Consider the following 19046-nt stretch of genomic DNA (forward strand, 5'->3'; position numbering starts at 1 on the left):
TGCCAAATCCCACACTTGCCATCAGAATCCAGTCGTTTTTTTTTTTTTTTTTGAGACAGAGTCTCGCTTTGTTGCCTAGGCTAGAGTAAGTGCCGTGGCATCAGCCTAGCTCACAGCAACCTCAATCTCCTGGGCTCAAGCGATCTTCCTGTCTCAGCCTCCTGAGTAGCTGGGACTACAGGCATGTGCCACCATGCCCAGCTTATTTTTTGTATATATATTTTTAGTTGGTCAATTAATTTCTTTCTATTTTTGGTAGAGACAGGGTCTCGCTCAGGCTGGTCTCGAACTCCTGACCTCAAGCAATTTCCGCCCCCGCCCCCCCTCGGCCTCCCAGAGTGCTAGGATTACAGGCGTGAGCCACTGCGCCCAGCCAGAATCCAGTCTTAAACACATGCTTTGGGGTCCCACGTGGACAGGTCTCCCTGCCCCGTGGCTCGCCTTGCCGGGGGGGGGAGTGCCTGGCCCTCCAGCCAGACGGCCTCCTCTCCTGTCTGCAGTGCCAGCCAGCAGGTTGGCCTGAGTTACACATTGCTCTGCAACCAAATCCCTGTGCAAACGCCACACTGGTGGGCTGGGGCACGCTGGCCTCCAGCACAGGCCCTCTGTCCTCTGCCTGACTGTCCTGACCTCCACTGCGCAGGCCCCCAGGCAGAGCCGCCAGAGGGACTGCCACCCCTCCCCTCCCCGCAGCAGGAAGGAGGCTGCCCCCACAAGCCCTGGGTTCCCAGTGACAGTCTCACCTGGAGGAGCTGGGCCAGCTTCTGGTGCCGGGACAGCCACATGCTGCGGGGCAGGGCGGAGTTTGGCTGTCTGGGAAGCTGGGAAGCGGCCATCAGGACCCCAGAGCAGGTGGCCTCCACAGCCCGGCCACCTGGGCCGGACCCTCCCCTGATGTGGCTGTGCCTCGTCCCTGCCCAGCGAGGCAGGAGCCTGGCAGAGTCCCTCCCTTTGTTGCCCCTGTGCCCAGGAAGCCACTTCTGTCCCCGCCTGGTGTTTCCTGGTCCCTGGGAAGGCAGGGGGGCCCCACCTCCTGACACCACCAGCCATCTACAAGTCAGTCTCCCCAAGGTCTGGCGGGTGCCTTCTTCCTGCCGGACCCGGGCTGCCCCTCCAGAGCTCTGGCCGGGACTGGGACAGCCCTGCCTCAGTTTCCTCACATGTACGAGGCGAGTGCAGAGTTGTAAGGAGCCGTCCCAGCTGGCCTGTTCTCCCCCTGCCTGTTAACTCAGTCCACACGTGCTGGACACGAGGAAACCGTCCAGAGTCCACAGGGGTCCAGAGGAGATGCAGGGAGACTGAGGAGGCAGGCGGGAGCGAAGCAGCGGGGCAGGCTGTGCTCCTGGCCCCAGCACACAGAAGGGGCGGGGCGGGACAGGACGGGGCGGGGCGGGGCCCATTCGCTGCAGGGAGGAACTGCCAGTGGGAGCGCCAGGGACCAGACGGTGTCCCTTGCCCAGCCCTCCACACGCCCTGCCCCGTGCTCCGCTGGCGCCCGACCATGCGCGGGCCGGGGCTCTGGCCGCTCGGTGCGCTCTGGCTGCAGGGTGAGTGGCCTGGGCCAAGCGGCTCCTGCTGGGGTTCCAGGGAGCCGCCGACCTTAGCAGGGTGTAGGGTGGCTCTCAGGAACGAGCCGGTCACCTGGCCTCCCTGCTCCCTCCACGCTAGCCCTGCTCTGGGTTGGTCCTTAGGGGAGGCGGTGGGGGGCACACAGGTGATCACTCGGGGTGGGGGGCAGGCCAAGGCCAGGCGACCAGAGGGAGTCTTCAAGGGTGAACTGGGCGTCCTGGGTGTTCTCTGAGCCTGTTGGGTGCTGAGGGCCACAGGGCTGCTCTGCCTGCCTCCCTGCTCCAGGATCTGCCTGTGGGGCCACAGGCCATCGCCCACCCCATGGATACCTCCAGCCAGACTGGGAAGGGGGGACGGGGCAGCAGCCTGGAGGCAAGGGTGAGCACGAGGGGTGGCCTGGCCATGCGGCACCCATCTTCTGCCTGGTTGAGGACTGGGTGTGCTGCTGACCCTGGACCCCCCTTGCTGCTGGGAGCGTCCTGGGCCGGGCTGGAGGCCGTGGGTGCTTCCAGCTCTCCCTGGCGGTCGGCAAGGTAATGGCAGAGGAGAGACAGCGTAGGTGAGTGCTTCAGGGTAGGTGGTCTCTGAAGCTCTGGACCTGCCCTCTGATGTTGGAGACCAGGGAGTTTCCAGGCCTTGGAGCAGACGGCCTCGGGGAGCCCCCTGTTCCCCGGTTACCTGCAATCATGTGATTAGATGAGCTGGAAGGGTGTCAGCTCTACTCGAGGTGCAGGGCACACCTGCCCCGGACCACTGTGCATCCTCCGGGGGGGTCTGTGGGCAGCCTTGGCCCTGGAAAGGCCGATGCGGGCAGGGTGCCGGGGCCCCGTGTGGTGACTGCCAGGCCAAGCTCTACGTGGCCAACTGGTGCTGGGTCCAGTGGTCTTTGGGTACAGAACCCTCACATGGGCTGTGGGGGCCAGATTGGGGTCTTGCTGGTTCCCGAGTTGGCAGGCTGTTCCCCTAGAGGAGGGGTAGGCCAGGGAACGGGCAGAACCCGGCCCAAGGCCTTCCCGGGCAGAACCCCTGTGTGAGTGCTGCCCCGTCTCCTGCAGGCTTGGCTCTCAGCTGCGCCTTGCCCAGCGTGGACAAGTTCGAGGTGGTGCTTCCCCGGCGCCTGCCGGGACCCCGAGCCCGCCGCGCCCTGCCCTCCTCCCGCACGGTAAGTCTGAGCTGGCCTGCGGGTCCCTGGCTGACCGCTCAGAGCCTATTCCGGTGACAGGGATCGTAGCTCCCCAGTTCTGCCTCCCAGGCAGCTGTGAGGGGCTGGGTGGGGGCAGTGGGTGCTGCCCTGCGCAGCCCTGGGCTTGAGAGCAGACCCTGAGTGGCTCTGGGTCCCCTTGGGCCTATCTCTGCTTCAGGTCCCGCTAAGCTAGCGGCGGTGGCGCCCCTCCCTCCCGCCCTTCCACCTGCCTCTCCCTGCTGCAGGCAGGGGGGCTCTGGGGCCTTGCTGCCTGTGTCCCTTCAAGACCCTGGGCCCCAGGAAAGGGGCAGGGGTAGCTGGAGCTGGCCCCAGGCCACTCCCCAGGGCCGGGAAGCCAGTTCCTCTTTGAGTGGGGAACAGCTCACCGCAGGTTGACACACCTTCCTGGGCGTGTGGGTCTGGCGGGATTCCCCGGGGAGGGGGACTGAGACTGTCTCAGGGTGGGGGTGCACACGTGTGTGCTGCAGGCGCATGTGTGCCTGTGTCCAGAAAGGGGGGCTTGTCCTTTCCTGGGTGTCCAGGGCACCCCTTCCCCCGCAGCCCCCAGACCCACCTCCTGCCCTGGGCTGGCATCTCCCCAGTGGGCACGGTGCGCACTGTCCAGAGGGGCTGGCAGCCTTGAGTCCTGGTGTAGGGGGCCAAGTTGCGGCAGCCTGCTGGGGGTGGGGCCTGGGGCAGGGCGGCTGGCTCGGGCTCTGCTTGGTGTCTGCTGCCCAGGCTTTAACTGCTGCCTGGCTGGGGCTGTGTCCACCCCTTGCCCCCGCTTCCTGGGGAGAGGGGCCTCCTTGTTGTTACCCTCATGTGGACAGATGGGGAAACCGAGGCCTGGAGGGCTGAGGAGTCCAATCTGCTTCTGGGCCCCCCCAGAGGATGGGCACCACTGCCTTGCCCCCCAGCTCTGTCTCCAGAGTGAGGCAGGCGGAGCCTGAGGGCGCCCCTCACCCTCACCCTTCCCTCCTGGCTCAGGGCTTGTACCCGGAGAGCGTGAGTTACGTCCTGGGGACCCAGGAGCACAACTTCACCCTGCACCTGCGGAAGAACAGGTGAGCCGGAGCTGGGGCCTTTGGCTCTCCTGCCCTGCAGAGCCTGGCAGTGCTAATCCCGCCTGGTGGTCGCCCTGCGGAGGCGCCAGACATTGTGGGGAGGGGGCTGACGGCGTGACGGTTCTTTCCCAGGGAACTTCTGGGCTCGAGATACACAGAGACCTACATTGCCACCAATGGCTCCGAGGTGACGGAGCAGCCGCCCCTGCAGGTACAGTCAGCCGCTCTCCCAGGGCTGGGGGTGGGCAGGGCGGAGCCAGGGGACCCCTCTCACGCTCTTCCTGCAGGACCACTGCTTGTACCAGGGCCACGTGGAGGGGCACCCACGCTCGGCGGCCAGCCTCAGCACCTGTGCGGGCCTCAGGTACCTGTGGCACTCATGGCCCACACTTCCCGCCCTGCAGAGCAGCAGGTGGAGGCGGAGGGAGGGCCAGAGGCCAGAGGCAGACCCGGCCTCTTCTCACCTGGCGCCTGGGGCTGTGCAGAGGCATTTCCTGCCGTGGGGCCGGGGTGCTGGTCCCAGGGCAAGGGGGGCCGCGGGCACCAGACAGGAGCCTCCTTCTTGGGTCACCCTCCAGATGGGCGGGGGACAGGCTGACTCAAAGCCCACCGTCCCCACAGGGGCTTCTTCCGGGCAGGCTCAGCCGTCCACCTGATCGAGCCCCTGGATGGGGCCGGCGAGACAGGGCGGCACGCGCTGTACCAGGCCCAGCACCTGCAGCAGCAGAAGGCCGGGACCTGTGGGGTCAGTGACGCCAGCCTGGACGACCTCCTGGGGCCCCGAGTCTCTGCAGCCTTCAGGCCTCGGCCCCGGGTGAGCGGCTTCGCCTCACGTCTGGCCAGTCCCACGCTGTCCACGTGCTGGGCCTGTGCGCCCTGCTGCCCTGAGCAGCCGTGTCTCCTGGAGCCACGGAGCCGCTCACTGCAGCCGGGCGGCCCGGGCCCAGGGTCTGCGCCACGGCTCCTGCCTCCCTGAGCAGGCCCTGAGGGGCGGGCTGGGCCCGGGGCCACTGGGCTGGGCAGGCTGACTGGCTTCTTGCCATTGCTCCCCAGAATGGGCCACTAGCCCGAGGGCCCCGTTTCGTGGAGCTGTACGTGGTCACAGACAGCGCAGAGGTGGGCGCCTGCAGCATGGGGCGGAGTGGGGCAGGGAAGGGCGGGGCATGCTGGGCTATGGCCTGAGGCTCTCCTGTCCCCAGTTCCAGAAGTTGGGGAGCAGAGACGCTGTGCGCAAGCGGGTGCTGGAGGTGGTGAACCACGTGGACAAGGTGGGCCACGGGCGAGAGCGAGGCCCCTGCAGGGGCATCCAGGAGACTCTGGGAACGGGGGTGGCCGCAGGGTGGGACAAGGGGGATGGCCCGGGCCCCCACCTCATAGCGGGACAGGTGTGGCCTCCAGCACTGGCCCCACCCCCGTGCCCTCCTCGCCGCCTCTGCAGCTGTATCAGGAACTCAACTTCCGCGTGGCCCTGGTGGGCCTGGAGGTCTGGAGCCACAGAGACAAGTTCCTCGTCAGCCCCCACGCCAACATCACGCTGGAGAACTTCCTTGCCTGGCGCTCGAGGGACCTGGTGGGACGGCACCCGCACGACAACGTGCAGCTCATCACGTGAGGGGCCCCGGCAGAGCCGGGCGGGCAGGGCCGGGCGGGGGGCCGTGTCCCCCGTAGCAGCCACGGTGCTCTGGCTTCTAGGGGCGTCAACTTCGTCGGCACCACCGTGGGCCTCGCTAAGGTGTCTGCCATGTGCTCCCGAAGCTCAGGGGCTGTGAACCAGGTAGGGGAAGCCTCGGCCCAGGTGCCCAGAGCACCTGAGCAGTCCCTCCTCTGGGCGCCGGGCCGGCGTCTGCTTTTGAGAAGTGACAAGTGACGTTGGCAGGAAGCTGCGACAGACCCTTGTCCCTGCTGAGGGTGAGGGTGGCAGGCGTGAGAGGGCGGCCCGGCGAGCACAGCCCCTCCCCACAGGACCACAGCCAGAGCCCCGTGGGCGTGGCCTCCACCTTGGCCCATGAGATGGGCCACAACCTGGGCATGGACCACGACGAGAACATCCCGGGCTGCCACTGCCCCGTGCCGCGTGCGGGTGGTGGCTGCATCATGGCATCCAGCATCGGGTGAGTCCAGGGTTCCGGTGGGGGAGGGCTGGTGCTGGCCCAGGGCCCTGACCGTCGCCCGCCCCTCAGCTCCACCTTCCCCAGGATGTTCAGCCACTGCAGCCGGGCCGACCTGGAGACGTTTGTGGAGAAGCCGGGGACGGCCTGCCTGGCCAACGCCCCTGACCTCGGCCGGCTGGTGGGCGGCCCCGTGTGCGGGAACCGGTTTGTGGAGCGTGGAGAGCAGTGTGACTGCGGCCCCCCCGAGGTGCGCCAGGCGCCCCACCCCTGTGTGCCTATGTCACCTGCTCCCGCAAGCAGTGCCCGGCCTCTGTCCCCTCGGGTCAGGGCAGTCCCCACGGGCCACGCATGGTCCTCAGGACCCCACAGGCGCCAGAAGGCCCCGAGGGTGGCCGAGGGAGGCGGCTGGTCCCAGGTGCATCCTGCCCAGCCTTGGCTGTCACCCCAGGACTGCCAGAACCGCTGCTGCAACGCCACCACCTGCCAGCTGGCCGCGGGGGCCGAGTGCGCCCAGGGCGCCTGCTGTCACGAGTGCAGAGTGAGCACGGCCCCCACCCAGGACCTCCAGGAGCCCAAGGCTGGTGGGTGGGAAGGGGCCCCAGGGGCGCCCATGACCAGGCAGCTTGATGGGCCTGTCCTCTCCATGAGCTGCTCTCTGCTGGGCCAGGTGAAGCCGGTCGCTGAGCCCTGCCGCCCCGCAAAGGATGAGTGCGACCTGGAGGAGTTCTGTGATGGCCGGCAGCCTGAATGCCCGGAAGACGCCTTCCGTGAGAATGGCATGCCCTGCCAGGGGGGCTACTGCTATGACGGCACCTGCCCCACGCTGGCCGGGCGGTGCCAGGACTTATTTGGGCCAGGTGAGTCAGGCACGGCCCAGCCCTGGCCTGGCAGGGAGGCTGCAGGCCCTGCCCCAGCTCACCCGCTCCTGGCCGGCAGGTGCATGGGTTGCCGCGGAGACCTGCTTCTCCTACAGCATCTCGGCAGGCTGTGGGGTCAGCGTCCCTCTTAGCACGGACAGGTGAGTGTCCAAGGCCGACTCCCCTGGGCCCAGGCCCTGGGACATCCTCAGAGGTGGGGGGGAGGTGAAGGACCCCAGGCTCAAGCGTGCTGTCCTCATGGGAGGGATGGCGGTCACTGCCAGCCAGCCCCGCCTGCCCCATCCACAGGGTCAAGTGTGGCGTCCTGTTCTGCAACGGGGGGCGGCAGCGCCTGGAGGGAACCACCTGCACCTTGACCTTCTCCTCGGCCGTGTGCCGAGCTCTCACCACCGACAACAGTGCCACCTACGAGCCGGTGCCCTCGGGCACCCGTTGCGGCCCAGAGCAGGTGAGTGCCGGGAGCATAGCGCCCAGAGTGGCTGTGATCTGGGCAGGCCCCGCACGGCCCCCCACGGACACCTTCCAAGCCTGGGATCCTCTCCGGAGGCTCTGGTAGGAAACGAGGTGGATGGGGAGGTGGGCAGTGCGTCCTCATCCTGGGGACATCGTGCCTGCCACACCCCTGGGGCCTGTCCCAGTGGAGGGGCAGGGCAGGGATCCCAGCTGGCTGCCTGAGATGCCCTCCTGCCCTCCAGGTTTGCTGGGAAGGTCGCTGCCAGGACCTCCACGTTTACAGATCCAGGAACTGCTCAGCCCAGTGCCACGGCCACGGGGTACGTGTGGCCTCACGGGACAGTCCCCGCCCACTGCCCCAAGAGCGAGGCCATGGCTGCCGCTCCTCTCACAGAACAGCTGGCAGTGGCCGATCTGGACGTGGGAGCCCAAGGCTCGGACAAGCCCAGCGTGTCCACCAGTGGGGTCTTGGCACAGCCCAGCTTGGGACAGAGGCAGGCCCAGGCGACCTCGGTGGACAGCACCCGTGCTGTCACCGAGCAGCAGGGAGAGGCCACCCAGCAAGGCCCCGTGGTCGGCACATGCAGCAGGGCATGGGGGCCCTCAGCAGGGTGGGGCTGGTGCGGCCCGTGTGCTGCAGGCACGGCCTGCCCCCGGGGCCCCCAGCCTTGAACCTGGTGTCCCTCCAGGTGTGCAACCACAAGAAGGAGTGTCACTGCCACCCGGGCTGGGCCCCACCCCACTGCAAAAAGCTGCTGACGGACGTGCAGGCAGGTAGGGCTCGGACCACCCCAGGAGCTCCACGCCGCACAGCCTGGGCTCACAGGGCCCCCAGACGGGATCCACGGCACACTGTGCGAGTGGACCCCAGCAGAGCTGTGTGCCGGGACCACAGGGGGTGACATGCCCACACAAGTCCCCCAGCCCCTCGCTGCCTGGGGACCCCAGGGCCACCACCACACAGTGTCTTCCTCAGCAGTGGCCACTGGTGAGCCACCGTCCACAGCACCAGGCCTCAAGGGCCAAGTCTGGCCTGTGGCACTTTAGACCCTGGGGCCACTCACGGCCACACCCTCTGATCTGTCCTGGAGAGCCAAGAGCGCTGGGGCAGCCCGACAGGTCCCCCACCGAGGGGTCTGCAGCCACTGGCTAGGAGTGGGCTCTGGGGCCGGTGTAGCCTTAGGGGCCCCTGGGGGCCCAGGTCGCCCCTCTCGTGCCCTCCCTGCCTCCGTGGCCTCAGGTCGTGGTCCTGCCCCTGCTGACATGGCCACGTGTCCTGCAGAGTCTGGGAGCCTCCCTGTCGGTGTGTTGGTGGCTCTGGGGCTCCTGGCAGCCGTGGCAGCCGTGGCAGTCATCCTGGCAGGCGTCATTGTCCACTGCAAGGCCCGGAGCCGTGCCCAGAGGTAAGGACACACGGGGTTATGACACGTCAGCATGTGTGGCGGCACTTCCTGTGGTCGGCTGTTGGGAAATGGCGTCTGCCGCTGTTTGAGGAAGAGACGCCAGCACTTTGTGGAGCAGGCCCATGGTGGGGGTACTCGGGCACCCAGCGGACAGCCGCTGGTGCCATCCCCCAGACCCAAGCCAGGCGGGCCTGGGCTGAGCACAGGGAGGGTCCTGGGCTCCACGTGGCCGTGGCGCTGCCCTGGGCCGTGGTGCTGCCCTGGGCCTCTGCCTGTCACCAAGGCCAGAACAAGTGCCCGTGTTGGGGCAGGTTGGGAGTGTGGTAAATCCAGAGAGGTGTGACTGGGCACCCCCAGCCGGCCCCCTGCACACTCACTGCGTCCTGCCACACCCTGAGCCCCGGTCTGTGGGGACCTCAGCCCAGGCTGGCCATAGCCAGACACAGGAGCCCAGGGGCCTCCCACCCGCTGCCTGGGCCCGGGGACACGAGATATATCTCTCTATTCAGGGACCAGACCCCATCTCCCAGGACTGCTCCTCCCCTCTGGCTGTGACTGTACATCTTGCAGCCTGCCGCCAGGCCCGCTAGCACTGGGGGACCCCAGCCAGACTCAGGGTGCAGTACTGGGAACCCCATGGCCGGGACACCCCAAGGGCACCAACTCATTCTGTGCTTCCTCCCCAGGAACGTGGCACCCAAGAGTACCGTGGGGCTCTTCAACCCCCTGTTCCACCAGGGTGATGGCAGCAAGCCAGCCAAGGGTGGGGCCCCAGCCCCCACACAGGGCCCCTCAGTGCTGGCCTCTACCACCCACCCCAGCCAGCCCCCCAGAACCCAGGTGTCTGCAGTGACCCCAAAGAGGCCACCCCCTGCTGTAAGTACATCCCGGGCAGGGTCACGGGGCAGGGAGGGGCCTTCCCAGACCTCCAGGCCCCCATCCTGGGGTGCTGCCCATGGGACCCTCGAGGCCCTTTGTGTAAATTAACTCGTGGCTGTGGGGTGGCCCTGGGGCTGAGAGCAGCTGCTGTGATCACCCCATTGGGAGGGAAACTGAGGCTTTATGATGGGCTATCCAAGGACCTGCAAAAATTATGATGGAGTTGGAGTTTGAACTTGAACTTGTGGCTTTGAGGCCAGCAAAGGTCGTTCTTGGCCTCAACAGGATCCATCTGAGGATGGTTTTGAGCTGCAGGCACCTGGGCTCTCCAGCTCTGGTTGTGCATCCACTTGACCAAGGGAAAAGATGGGGCAGGGGCTGGGGGCCGGGGCAGACCCCCAAGCAGACCCAGAGGGCTTCATTCCTTCTTCTCTGTGCAATGCAGGAACCTCGGTTGGGGGGCTGGGGCTGGGGGATGCCTGGTGAAATGGGCGGGCTCAGCTCTGAGGCTGTCCCCAATCCAGGCTCATGGCCCTGTCCCCTACAGCCTCCTGCTGCTGTGTCCAGTACACCCCTCTCAGTTCCTGTCTACACCCGGCAGGAGCCAGGGCAGGTGAGCAGGTGGGGGGCGTCCAGGCCTTGCTGGGAGGAGGTCCCGTGTCTATGGAGGGCATTGCAGGGAGGGGCAGGGACCCCAGGGTAGCAGCTGCTGCACAGAGAGCTGGTTAGCCTGGTCCTCGAGGATGTTGAACTGAAGCAGAGACTCAGGTGGCCTCGCTGGGCACAGTCCAGGGCCCTTCAGTGCCTGGGGGGCTGGTTCCTGGGGTCCTGACTCTTCCTCCTCCTGCAGCTCAGACCTGCTCCGCCCACCAAGCCCCTCCCACAGCTCAAGCCCAAGCAGGTAAGAGGCCTGGACAGCCCATCATGGCACTTCCCTTGGGTGTGGGGGCTTTGGGCGAGTGAAAGGGTCTCAGATGTGATTCACTGGGGCCCTGGCTGTACCCACTGGGCTTCACACCGCAGGCCTCAGGCCAGCCAGGCACCAGGATTTTTCTGTAGAGAGCCCAGAAAAGGCAGAGCCTGCAGGCCCTTGGGCTTGGGGATAACAGGGCCCAGGGCAAGGGCCTGGACCACTTAGGGGTGTCCTGTCAGCTGTATCCATTTATCTTCCAGATCATCAAGCCGACCTCTGCACCCCCGATGCCACCAGCCAAGCCTGGGGCTGGAGGGGCCAAGTTTGGTTTGACGCAGGTGAGGCCCACCCCCAGGCACACACAGGTGAGGCCCACCCCCAGGCACACACAGGGCAGTATCTACTGTGCCAGGGCAGCAGAGAGAGCTGAGCTGTCTTCAAATTATCAGCTGATAAACCTTGGTGATTATTTCAAAAAAAATGGGAAACATCAGTTATAGGTTTATTTAGCGTCTACTTTATGATCATCGGTCAGAGGACTTTTCAGCAGGCGCTGCTGCCACTGCCAGTCGGTTTTGCCTTTCTTTCCCCGGCTGGTGCGAGTAAGAAAGTCCATCCTTACATAAAATGAGCTACCAATAATGTGACTAGACAGCTACCACCCTGTGGGCCATGCCAACGCACTGTTGGATGAACTAAGAATCCACATTTTAAGAAATGTCCTATTGTACCCTTTACATGTCCTGGTGATTTTTAATATCCGTTCTCTTTTCCTCCTCCAAGGAGGTTGCTGGCCCAAAGGTTGCCTTGAAACCCCCTGTCCAGAGGAAGTGATGGGGCCAGAGCTCCAAGAGCACCGTGGGTAGGGGGGACATCTGTGCACCCATCTGGAACTTTGGAGAAGTCACAAGGGAAGAGCCACACTCTTCCATGTCCCAGGACCACAGCCAGAGCCTCTCCGCTCAAGACTCTGCGTTTAGACTCTCAGCCGCTGTTCTGACCTCAGGAGTGCATAGGGTTGGCCACGCTTAACCGCTACATGTCTGCAGTCACCAGGCTGGGGACCTCAGCGTGTTCAGGAGACAAGGAACGCACCCCTCCAAACTGTCTCTGCACCTGCTCCCACGCCTGCTGAGCTCCCAGCTGCCCTGGGCACCTCCCGGTTCCAGGCATGCGTATTATATGGTGCATCGCCAGGAAGACACCTCCCAGGCGGGGCCCCAGCCCAAGCTCAGGTTTCCTCTGCAGAGGGTGTCAGTGTGTGGAATGCACTTACAGCCAGACTCCAAGTCCCTTAGTTTTTTGAGCCACTTTCCCATGCGATTTAAGAAGGAAAAGGCCCACCCAGATGTGTGTGTGTGTGTGTGTGCAAGGACTCCTGCGCTTACACCTCGAAGTCACTTATTTATAGGGCCGCGGGGGCTCAGCTGTCTTGTCTGGTTCTCTTGAAACCTCAGGTGCAAACTTTCATCCCTTAATAATGAAACATTTCTGGATTTACGGTGTCCTCGCAATTTGGCCGACGGGCTGCACTCTCGCGACATCATGGTGGCGTACTGGCGACAGGCGGGACTTAGCTACATCCGATACTCCCAGGTCTGTGCAAAAGCAGTGAGAGATGCACTGAAGGCGGAATTCAAAGCAAGTGCCGAGAAGACTTCTGGCAGCAACGTAAAAATTGTGAGAGTGAAAAAGGAATGATCTACCTTGCTTGAAATGCCACATTTCCAAGGTGAAGATGTGTGGGCACATGTTATGGCAGATTGGAAACGATCTCACTTCATGGAAAAAAAATACTATCTTGTTCATAAATTGACAATGCCAATAAATTGAAGTATGGTTCACTCTTTAAAAAAATTTCTGTTTTACCAATAAATTATTGACCAGGTTCTAAACGCCGAGACTTACGAGCCAGGTGGGAAGGTGCCTGCTAAGCCACGTGAAGCCCAATGTGCGAGACTTGAAGGTCCCGCGCTTGTTCAAGCGTCTACTGCGAATAGATCGGGTCAACCTACGTCTACCTTCCTCCCTCCCCGCACTGTAGTCCTAAACCCTCCGCCTGAGGGAAACAGCCCCACTCCTCCGGCAGGGAGCAGCTTTGGGCAGACCCAGAACCCGCACCTGCAACTACACTGTAGCTACAGACCGAAAGACCCGTGCCCCGCCCCTTCCGGCCCCGTCGCCCGGAAACGGCCGCTCAACCAGCCCGCGCCCCCGCCCCTTCCGGCCCCGTCGCCCGGCAACGGCCGCTCAACCAGCCCGCGCCCCGCCTCTTCCGGCTCCGTCGCCGGGCAACGGCTCCGCAACCTGCCGCCATGCTGGACGCCGGGCTGCCGAGCCCCGCCGCCCTCCGCAGCCTCTACGCCTGGCTGGACGGGCTCCCGCTCAGCCGCCCCAAGCGCCGTCTGGCCCGGGACTTCAGCGACGGCGGTGGGGACGCGTCCGCGGGACTCGTGGGGGCGGCCGGGGGCGGGAGCGGCCGGGCCTGCGCTCTCCGTCCAGCCAGGCGGCCGGGGCCGGGCCGCCGTCCGGGCTGCGAGGGGCCCCGCGGCGGAGAGCGGGCGGGAGGTTAGGGTTAGGGTGCCGGAGACTGCGCGGCAGGAGGGTGGGCCGACTCGGTTGCCTGCAGCTGCGCGTCGCACAGCCCCCTAGCCTGGGCACCCACACCCGCGGGCAGCTCCCGCCCTGTTGGTCCTTCTCCGGGCCCTCCCAGCCTCCGGGCCCTCCCAGCCTCCGGGCGCAGGGGCCCAGCATCCCTGGGGACAAGCCTGTTCCTCTCCTGCCTCCTTTTTCTGTTCTCATCCAACCCAAGAGCCATGGGGGACGGGAGTGACATAAGGAAACAAGGGAGGAATCTCAGCCGGGTAGGCCAGGCTCAGCTTGCGCCCCCACCCCTCACAGTGATGCTGGCGGAGATTGTGAAGCACTTCCACCCCCGGCTCGTGGACCTGCACAACTACACCCCTACCTGCAACACGGATCAGAAGCTCAGCAACTGGCACATTCTCAACAGGCAAGGGCTGCAGGGGGCGCAGGCAGCCCAGCCCCCCGGCCCTGGTTTCCTGCCCTTCCTGGGGGGAACTACTGGCACTCTTTGCTTTCTGCAGGCCCCTCCCTGCACGGCTGGCCAGAGCCTCTCCCACAGCTTCTCTGGGACAAGTTTCCCAGCTGTGGGTTACCTTGATACCCTCTTCAGTGCCTGTGTCCTGTCCGCCAGGAATCTTTTGGGGGATCCCTTGTGGGGATGAGCCCTGCCCCATTGGAGTCCGTCCCCCACTCCTTAGCACAGCTCTGGCACAGCAGACACGGCAGGGGATGGGTCCCTGCCTTCGTGGAGCAGTCTCAGGGTTGGAGAGCAGCAGTGAAGTGTAATTGGGTTAGGAGGGACGTGAAGATCAATGTGCCGGGATCCAGCCGACTGAGATCGGAGGTGGAGGAGTCAGAGAGGGCCCTTGAGAAGGTGGCAGTGAGCAAAGGGCCCAACTAGGGGTGCCAGGGAGGCTGCAGTAGAGTAGGCAGAGTCCTTGTGGGGGTGCTTAGGGGAAAGCCTGTGTAGGTGGGGAGTTGGGGCAGCCCAGGGGCCTGAGGTCAGGTGGAGGACGAGGACAGGGCTTCCAGCCAGGTGGGCTGTGGGCCCTGCAGGTGTTGAGGCCTGGCCAGCCTCTGCTAGGACTTGCATTTCAGAGGGCTACAGCCAGGGGGAGGCTGCTGCCCTAACCCAGGTGTGAGAGGGCCTGTCTGCAGGCAGGTGTTGGCCCTGGCCCTGGCCCTGGTAAGAGGGCAGATTTCAGGTTCTTTGGAGGCGGCCAACAGGACTGGAGGAGCAAAGGGCATTTGTGAGGCAGGAGGAGGGTGGAGCGTCCCTGAGACTTGGCCTGGGGGGCCTGCCCGGCATCAAGCATTTGGGGATCCCAGATGGGACACCGACCCGTCAGGGCTGGGAATGAGATGGCTGCTGGACCTCTGGGGGTGCAGGGGGCCAGTCCCAGCCTCTCCCCTCTGAGGAAAGCTGGGCACCTGCGCCTGACCCCAGGGGTGCGCTGCTCTGAGGGCTGTGCCTGCTTCCTCTGCAGGAAAGTCTTTCACAGGCTGAGCTTCTGTGTCTCAGAGACAGACATCCGCAAGGTGGTGGCCAGCACGCCCGGGGCCGTGGAGCCCATCCTGTGTGCTCTGCGGGAGAAGGTTGAGGGTGGCGCTATCCACACGGACCTGCCCGGTGCCGTGGTATGTGTTGGTGCAAAGGTGTACGCCCTGCAAACCCGCTGTGTCTTCACGTAATTCGTCTATGAGAGAATAAAGCCACGAAATAAATGTCCCTGCTCCCCGGGCCCTGTGGGCCAGACCGCAGCTCAATGCACATGTGAGGCCACAGCCCCTGCCCGGCTCACGTATGTGGTGGTGCTGCTGGCAGCCTCCCCAGACCTTCTAGGCCCTTCCCAGCCTGACCCTCCAGCCTCAGGGCAGAGAAAACACCGGAATTGCTCCTCTGAGGCCAGGACAGCCCCAGCTGTGCCCCACCCCCAGTCTGCTCACTGTCCCCACCCTCTGCTGGGGAGTCTGTGCCTGGGGACCCCAGCAGAGGGGTTGGCCGTGGGGACGTGTGTCTCTGCTACTTGGTGTCTTACTTCACAATTTTTATAGTCTGCAGGGTCAGGACTCTATGGCGCCGATGCCGCCCAGCCCTGGGCAGACCTCACCACCCCTACGCGTGCCGGTAGTGTCCAACCCCCCCCGGGCCTCCTCTAGGGCCTCCCAGTTCACACACCTGTTGGGGAGGGCAGGTGTGCTCAGGTGCACACAGGGCCTGGGGGGCCCTGCTGGCCTCAGGGCACAGAGCTGCAGAGGTACCCAGACAGCAGCCAGGTGGGAGCCCCGGGCCATGCAGGGCGGCTGCTCAAGTGACGCCCTAGACGAGGAAGCCAGGCAGAGGCATCCAGGCTGCACTGAGAGGACACGATATTAGGGGCATTAAGACACCTGTGTCCCCCACCTGTGGTACTGCTGCTGGGTGGGCTTCTCTGAGGAGAGCCCCTGAGCTCAGGGGTCCCATTTGTCATGCAGGCCTGCCAAGCCCCCCAGCCCCCTCCAGCATGAAGACCACTCAGAACGAGAGTGCTCCGGAGAAGATGGGCCGCTGCGCCTGCAGAGGGTGGGTCCCTGTCTCTCCCACCCTCCGCCACGTCCCCACGTCCTGTCCCCTCCCGTCCTCCCCATTCCGAGCCAGCTGGGTTCCAGCCAGGGGTCTGCCTTCCAGTTGGGACCCAGCCGGAGGGCCCTGGGAGTTCCCGGACCCTGGGGGGCAGCTGCTGGAGGACAAGGAGCAGGCACTGGCCATTCTGCAGGAGATGGTCAAGGTACGGACGCCCCTGGCCGCCTTGACACCCCATGGGCTAACGGGCTGGGAGGCAGAGGGGCCGACCGCCCTGGCACCACGTGTGGGTGATGGTGGTGGGTGAGGCAGACGGGATCCCTGGCCGGGAAGAACCTGCATTCAGTTTATTTAGGAACCAACCTGGCTGGCATGTTCCTGCCACTTCCAGAGGCAGAGGGAAGGGCACAGTGGCCCCTGTGCTCACCAGCCCTCTCCTGCCTTGTCGCCCAGGGCCCCACGTGCCCGTGGGTCTGCAGTGAGGCCGCAGGCACCACCTCCCAGAGTGTGGGCGTCCTGCTCGGGCCCCAGGTGCCCGTGGGTCTGCAGTGAGGCCGCAGGCACCACCTCCCAGAGTGTGGGCGTCCTGCTCGGGCCACAGGTGCCCGTGGGTCTGCAGTGAGGCCGCAGGCACCACCAGCCAGAGTGCGGGGCGTCCCGCTCGGGTCCCACGTGCCCGTGGGTCTGCAGTGAGGCCGCAGGCACCACCACCCAGAGTGCCAGGCGTCCTGCTCAGTCCCCACGTGCCCGTGGGTCTGCAGTGAGGCCGCACAGGGGCCCGGGTCAGGGAGCAGCGGGTCCCCCGTCCCTTGGCGAGCGAGGGAAGTGGGTGGGGAGGGGCTGCTGGCACCAGCCCACAATGAGCCCTTCCTCCTGTCCCCGCAGGCACGGGAGGCTTAGCCGGAGGGACCCGGGAAGCCCCACCCAGCCTGGGGTTCCTGGTGAGCACGGGGGTCTGCAGTGCCCACGGGGCTCCGTGAGCGCACACCTGTGCCTCTGCTTTGCCAGGTGCCCCAGCGCCCTGTGTGAGGAAGCCCCTTGCCACGCTTGCACCTCAGGACGGCGCACGGGGTGGGGGTGCGCAGGACGGGCCTTGCGGTTGTCGCAGTTCCTGAGCGGGCCCTAGAACCTCGGTGAGCTGTTTTCCTGAGAAAGCAGGAAAGTGATGTGATAGTGTGGCTCCGGCCTTGCCCAACGCGGCAGGGAGGAAGTGAAGCCGCTGCCGCCGCCACGTCCGTGCGCTGGCAGAGCCAACCGCGACTGTTTCGTCTCACGAAACCTGGAGGGGACACAGCTCAGCCTGCCCTTTGGGACAGTGGCACGATTGAGTGCCCTTGGCTGGGCTCGAGGGACAGTGCTCCTCAGCGTGCCAGCCTCTGCGGTCTGTCCCTGAGCGAGGGCGCCACGGGGCCTGGCCCATGAGGCGTGTGGGGCCGTGGTCCGCTGAGCGGCTGCCGTGACCCGCTGTGTGTGTGTGGTGTGGGCCATCATGCCGTGGACTTCACCCTGGAAACAGCGTGTTTGGGACAAAGCAGCGTTCTCAAGTCCAGCCATTCCCGCTTTTCTCTCTGGCGAGAGAGAGCGCAGTGGGTCTGTGCTCCCAGCAGGGGCAGGTGTGGGCTGTGGCCACCACAGGTGGCTGCCGTGCTTGGCAGGAGGCCACAGGCCCCAGGAGGCTCTCCCTGCACCTCCCGGCTACTAACTTAGGGGCAAACATCGAACAGCCTGTGCGGCCGGCCGTGGCGCAGTCCCTCTGTCAGCATTCGAGCAGCAGGTGTGCCCTGACCTCCCACCAGGTCCCGTGCAGGCGCTCGGTGATGAGGGGCCCCATTCTCGCCCCAAGTCCCAGCCCTTCCAGCTGCTGCAAAGCGGGGCACAGGCTGGAGGGCAAGGGGCTCCCGGAGGTCTGGCGGCCCTGGCATGCCGGGACCAGGGCGACTTTTGGTGGGAACCCCTGGGGAGCGGGAAGGGGCGCCAGGCGGACACCAGCCCTGCCGGGTCCCTTGGCTCCTACCCACAGGGCCCAGGGTCCGTCTCTGCCGCGGGTCCTGATAAGAGGGCCTTGGTCTGACAGCGCTGTGCGCCTTGCGGCCCCCCAGCCTCTGGCAGATGGGGAATGGGGGCTGCCTTGGAGGTAGCTGCTGATCACATCTGTGTGTTTGAAGATTTTGCAGGTGAAGGTGGACAAGCTGGAGCACCTGGTGGAGCTGAAGGACCGGCGGATCGCAGAGCTGGCGAGGCCCCGGCGTGGGGGGCATGGAGGGCCCCCCGGAGGAGCCCCCTGGCCTGAGCCAGCCATACCCTGAGCCGCCCCCAGACCCGGTTGATGCTCCAGATGTGGCCAAGCACTGTCCCGCACGAGTGGGGAGCCGGGGCTGCTCCCCAGGGGTTCCCTCCGAGCGTCGCTCTGGGTTCCTGCCAGCCAGAGACGGCTTTGGACTCGGAGACTGGGGTCTGGTTCTTTCATGCCCTGGGAAGTCTCGTCACCATGGTGTTTGTGAGCACTTGAAGCCGAGTCTGTGTGGTGTCTGGGCTCATGGCCGGGGCTGGGGGGTGGACACGGTGGCTCGGCCGGAAGCACCACGGTCAGCCACGCGGCCCCGGTGGGGCTGGCCCAGAAACGACCCAGCCGCTCCGAGCTCTGAAGGCTCTGTAGAAAAGGCTCGCTGGGAGGCCGGGGCGCCGCCTGGGCCATTCGTGTTCCCCGAGGAACGGAAGGCATGAAGAACCCCCAGAAGAGCCTCCTGCCTCGGTCCCAGAGCAGGCCTCCCAGACGGGCTGGGCACCTGCTTTGCTCCGGGGGTTTTGGGGGTCAGCGGGTACCAGGACCTGGGCCCTTCTGGCCGCTGCAGGGCCTCCCCCGACTGGCCCACCTGCTGTGGCTTTCTGGCCAGGGACAGGCCCCTCCAGGTTCCCCCAAGGCCCCGGCCCTGGCATGGGGACCTCTGGGCGGCGCCTTGATGTGCGGAACGCCCAGACGCTGAGGTTGGCGGGGAGGTGGGGTGGGGGTGCTGACTTTGGTGCCATGGCACCTCCCTCCCACCCCCCACCCCGCTCCTGCGTCCAGAGATGGGTCTGCCCTCCCTGGGCTCAGCCCTCCCTGGGCTCAGCCCCTGTGGGTGTCAGGAGGGTTTCGGAGCCACCACCAGAGGCTGGGCTGCCCACTTCCTCCCTGAGTCAGAGGCAAGTCTCACCACACTCTGACCCCCGCCCTGAGTCACTTTGCAACTCATCAGTCAAGAAGGCGGCTTCCGGTGACCAGCTTGGTCAGCTTTGGTCAGCTAACCGGGTCAGCCTGGTCCTCGGAGCCCTTGTCCAGAAGCCAGACTGGGGGCTGCCTGTGTGAGGGGGGCTGCTCCCAGGAGAACAGCCCCAGCAAGGGGGGCTGGGAGGGGCACGGCTGTGGGCGCAGGCCCCCAGGCCCTGTGGCTCTCCCTGGAGTGG

The 19046-nt window shown here is 65.4% G+C and overlaps 2 protein-coding genes and 1 pseudogene across 6 annotated transcripts; all 3 read left to right on the top strand.

Annotated features, from left to right (window-relative positions):
* The first annotated feature begins 1415 nt into the window (after window positions 1-1415).
* Window positions 1416-11376, top strand: ADAM8 (ADAM metallopeptidase domain 8). Of its 3 annotated transcripts, none has more exons than XM_012746968.3 (24): window positions 1416-1547; window positions 2625-2731; window positions 3740-3816; window positions 3949-4027; window positions 4104-4180; window positions 4438-4630; window positions 4870-4932; window positions 5016-5084; window positions 5255-5424; window positions 5509-5590; window positions 5779-5927; window positions 5997-6174; window positions 6376-6465; window positions 6595-6784; window positions 6864-6945; window positions 7094-7253; window positions 7501-7578; window positions 7948-8032; window positions 8541-8661; window positions 9348-9537; window positions 10088-10153; window positions 10391-10441; window positions 10714-10791; window positions 11237-11376. In XM_012746968.3, exons 1-24 carry the CDS (start codon window positions 1502-1504, stop codon window positions 11285-11287), a joined length of 2532 nt encoding a protein of 843 aa, XP_012602422.3. In that variant the 5' UTR covers window positions 1416-1501; the 3' UTR covers window positions 11288-11376. The 3 variants fall into 3 exon arrangements, with proteins under 3 accessions (XP_012602422.3, XP_012602421.3, XP_075865795.1); XM_012746967.3 differs by having other exon boundaries at window positions 10714-10818; window positions 11237-11373; XM_076009680.1 differs by having other exon boundaries at window positions 6012-6174; window positions 10714-10818; window positions 11237-11373.
* On the top strand, window positions 11322-12310 carry LOC109729421 (ATP synthase F(1) complex subunit epsilon, mitochondrial pseudogene; annotated as a pseudogene).
* A 397-nt stretch (window positions 12311-12707) lies between these two features.
* Window positions 12708-18112, top strand: LOC105861481 (sperm flagellar protein 1-like). Of its 3 annotated transcripts, XR_012922761.1 has the most exons (8): window positions 12708-13021; window positions 13355-13466; window positions 14527-14677; window positions 15095-15167; window positions 15515-15602; window positions 15708-15807; window positions 16611-16735; window positions 17768-17869. XR_012922761.1 is itself a non-coding variant. In XM_076009681.1 (7 exons), exons 1-7 carry the CDS (start codon window positions 12769-12771, stop codon window positions 17906-17908), a joined length of 918 nt encoding a protein of 305 aa, XP_075865796.1. In that variant the 5' UTR covers window positions 12711-12768; the 3' UTR covers window positions 17909-18112. The 3 variants fall into 3 exon arrangements, 2 of the variants coding, with proteins under 2 accessions (XP_075865796.1, XP_075865797.1); XM_076009681.1 differs by lacking the exon at window positions 16611-16735 and having other exon boundaries at window positions 12711-13021; window positions 17768-18112; XM_076009682.1 differs by lacking the exon at window positions 16611-16735 and having other exon boundaries at window positions 12713-12883; window positions 17768-18112.
* The last annotated feature ends 934 nt before the right edge of the window (window positions 18113-19046 follow it).

Source organism: Microcebus murinus, chromosome 14 (genome assembly GCF_040939455.1).
Source record: "Microcebus murinus isolate Inina chromosome 14, M.murinus_Inina_mat1.0, whole genome shotgun sequence".
Classification (NCBI taxonomy): domain Eukaryota; kingdom Metazoa; phylum Chordata; class Mammalia; order Primates; family Cheirogaleidae; genus Microcebus; species Microcebus murinus.

Coding starts and splice junctions, on each gene's coding strand:
- LOC105861481 (XM_076009681.1), top strand. CDS start 12,769: ATGCTGGACGCCGGGCTGCCGAGCCCCGCCGCCCTCCGCAGCCTCTAC. Junction 13,022..13,354: donor CGGCGGAGAGCGGGCGGGAG/GTTAGGGTTAGG, acceptor CACCCCTCACAG/TGATGCTGGCGGAGATTGTG. Junction 13,467..14,526: donor AACTGGCACATTCTCAACAG/GCAAGGGCTGCA, acceptor CTTCCTCTGCAG/GAAAGTCTTTCACAGGCTGA.
- ADAM8 (XM_012746967.3), top strand. CDS start 1,502: ATGCGCGGGCCGGGGCTCTGGCCGCTCGGTGCGCTCTGGCTGCAGG. Junction 4,028..4,103: donor CGGAGCAGCCGCCCCTGCAG/GTACAGTCAGCC, acceptor CTCTTCCTGCAG/GACCACTGCTTGTACCAGGG. Junction 6,175..6,375: donor GTGACTGCGGCCCCCCCGAG/GTGCGCCAGGCG, acceptor CTGTCACCCCAG/GACTGCCAGAACCGCTGCTG.